General features: G+C 36.6%; 1 protein-coding gene across 1 annotated transcript in view; it reads right to left on the reverse strand.

The window, feature by feature from the left end:
• Window positions 1-634: 634 nt before the first annotated feature.
• LOC106961477 (C-type lectin domain family 12 member B-like) overlaps window positions 635-2,379 on the reverse strand; it is a 7,737-nt gene continuing 5,992 nt past the window's right edge. The window contains exons 6-8 of the mRNA XM_015055241.1: window positions 1,850-1,998; window positions 1,188-1,270; window positions 635-973 (exon numbers count right to left, since the gene is read on the reverse strand). Coding sequence (XP_014910727.1) covers window positions 841-973; window positions 1,188-1,270; window positions 1,850-1,998 — 365 coding nt within the window. The 3' untranslated portion in view covers window positions 635-840. The remainder of the gene's footprint in view (window positions 974-1,187; window positions 1,271-1,849; window positions 1,999-2,379) is intronic.

The raw sequence follows: 2,379 nt of genomic DNA on the forward strand, positions 1-2,379 counted from the left end.
TAGTAAACACCTGGTGGAGCTGCTGACCTCATTATAGGAGCTACTTATCAGAGCAACGCTGGTAAAAACATGGATAAAAGGCTAACAGAGGGGCCATGTTGGGATGACTTCCTGTAGGCGGAGCTTCAGAAAGAGTAGGAGGTTTTAAAGAGACAGAGGCCCAATTTCAAGGAAGTAAAAAAAAAATAACACATATTTCATGTATACGACATTTTTATAACAGCTGAAGGGAGCATAGTTACTTGATTATGCTATAAAATTACACCATGTGCCTGGAAAACACACAACACTACTCCTTTAACCATCAGTACCTCTTATGATGTCATCGATCATAATGCAAATGATAGACTTTTCCATTCTGCAAAACTTTTGAGATCTAGTTTTTCGTACTCTGCTGAGTGATTCAGGTTATATTTATCTTTAATGAATAAAAACATCCAAATGTTCTTGGTATTTATTGAACTCTGCAAATGAAATCCTCCAGGTTCCACAAACACAGTAATCTGAGACTTAAAAGTAAATGAATTAAAGGGTATATTGCCAAGCAGTAAAAGTATTCTCAGCACTTCAGTCCTAATATATTCTTCATTTATTGATCAGTTCAAGATAACATTACACTGTTTTCTGCTTTCTGGCCTGGAAACTGCACATCCCATAATGAAATAAAGACAATTTGAGCAAGAATTTTGTTTTAGAATCAGATATTTTCACTGGATTTAAAGTTTTCCTTAATTTTGTTTCTGTCTGGTAAAATAACCAGATTTACTTCCATCTACATCTCCAAGCAAACATTTCTGAATTACAAGCTGTTTGAACGTAAAGAGGAAGAATCAGTGGTGATTATTTCGGCCACACCATGACTTCCCCCTCACATATAAATTTGTTTCTGTCAGAATATCCTGCTGTGCTCCAGCTGTGGATCAGATTCCCCTGAAACAAACACACAATTTTCAACTGAAACACACACATGAAACTCACAGACAAAATAAAACACCATCAGAGTCTCACATGATACATAATTTATGTATATTTTGTGTAGGGTAATGTTACCCACAAAAATGGGGAACTGGTGAAAAACAATGTGTGATTTGTGGTCATTTTGTAAAAACACTAAGTATTAACCTGTTCTCAGCTGTTTCTAACAATTAAAAAGCAAATAAAACACCAAAAGTAAAAGGATTTCTTACCCGAAAGGTTTTGAACCTGCGCTGTAGAACTGGCAGGACGACCAGCAGCTGCTGTAAGACGTCAGGTGATTTTTGAGGAACTCCTGAAAGTTCACAAAGAATCAGATAATTAAAGGTTATTTAGCTCATTTTTTCCTCATGTTAAAGTGCTAAAGCTGCAGCATGAAACTTTTATAAAAATATTTTTACATATTTGTTGAAACTGCCATGTTGTGACAGTTTGCTATGAGACAGATTGAGCTCCTCTCTCTTCTCCCAGCGCTAACCAACCAATCAGAGCCAGGAGGCGGGTCTTAGCACTGCCAATCACTCTTGCGTACCCTTCTTCCTGGTAGCAGAGAATGCCCTGCATGCTAAGGCTAGCTGGCATAGCCACCAATGACAGCAGATAAACTGTTTTCCTGTAAAGGTAAGTTGTTTCTCCAAAATTAGCACATTTAGCAGCACATTCATGAAGTGATTGACAGCACTAAGACCCGCCAGCTGGTTCTGATTGGTTGTTTTTGGTCGGGATACGTTCTTTTCTTAAAATGGCAATAGCAGCTCAGGTAAGAGATGGTGGAGATCATCTTTTCACAGATTAAACTGTTTTAATAAACTTATAAAAAATCTTTTTTTTTTAATAAAAGCTACATGCTGCAGCTTTAAGGTGTGGAGCTCACCTGTTCCTGGAGATTATCAACAAGAACCAGATCAGCAGCTTTACTGCGGCAGAACTCCTGGGCTTTGCTCCACGTCTCACAATAAGCCTCATAAAACAGGTAGCACTTCCCCTGGAACTGGACCCAGTTGGTCTGGCACGGCTGGCACTCTGGAGTCATGGAGAAAAACACACAACTCTGCTTTTAAAAGGAGCAAATTTCTACCAAAAAAAAAAACCCTGACATTTTGAGTTTAATCTCAGGAATTTTTTAGAAAAATGGTGACAATTTCTGAGATTCAAAAATAGATAATTTGCTGGAAAGAAACTCCAAAATTTTAAGATGAATTTCAGGAATTTTCTACAAAGAACTTGGAAATTCCTGAGTTTGAAGATCGAAAATGTACTAGAAAAAAAATCTGAAATTTTGTGTTTAATCCCAGGAATTTGCCAGAGAAAATATTTAAATTTTTCAGTTTCAAAAGTTTTTTTTTTTTTTTTTTTTAATTTTTAAACCCAAAAATGGTGTTTTTTTTTTTTTTTGGCCCTGGA

This window comes from Poecilia latipinna, unplaced genomic scaffold (assembly GCF_001443285.1).
Source record: "Poecilia latipinna isolate Pla-1442-1.1 unplaced genomic scaffold, P_latipinna-1.0 Scaffold1305, whole genome shotgun sequence".
Lineage (NCBI taxonomy): Eukaryota > Metazoa > Chordata > Actinopteri > Cyprinodontiformes > Poeciliidae > Poecilia > Poecilia latipinna.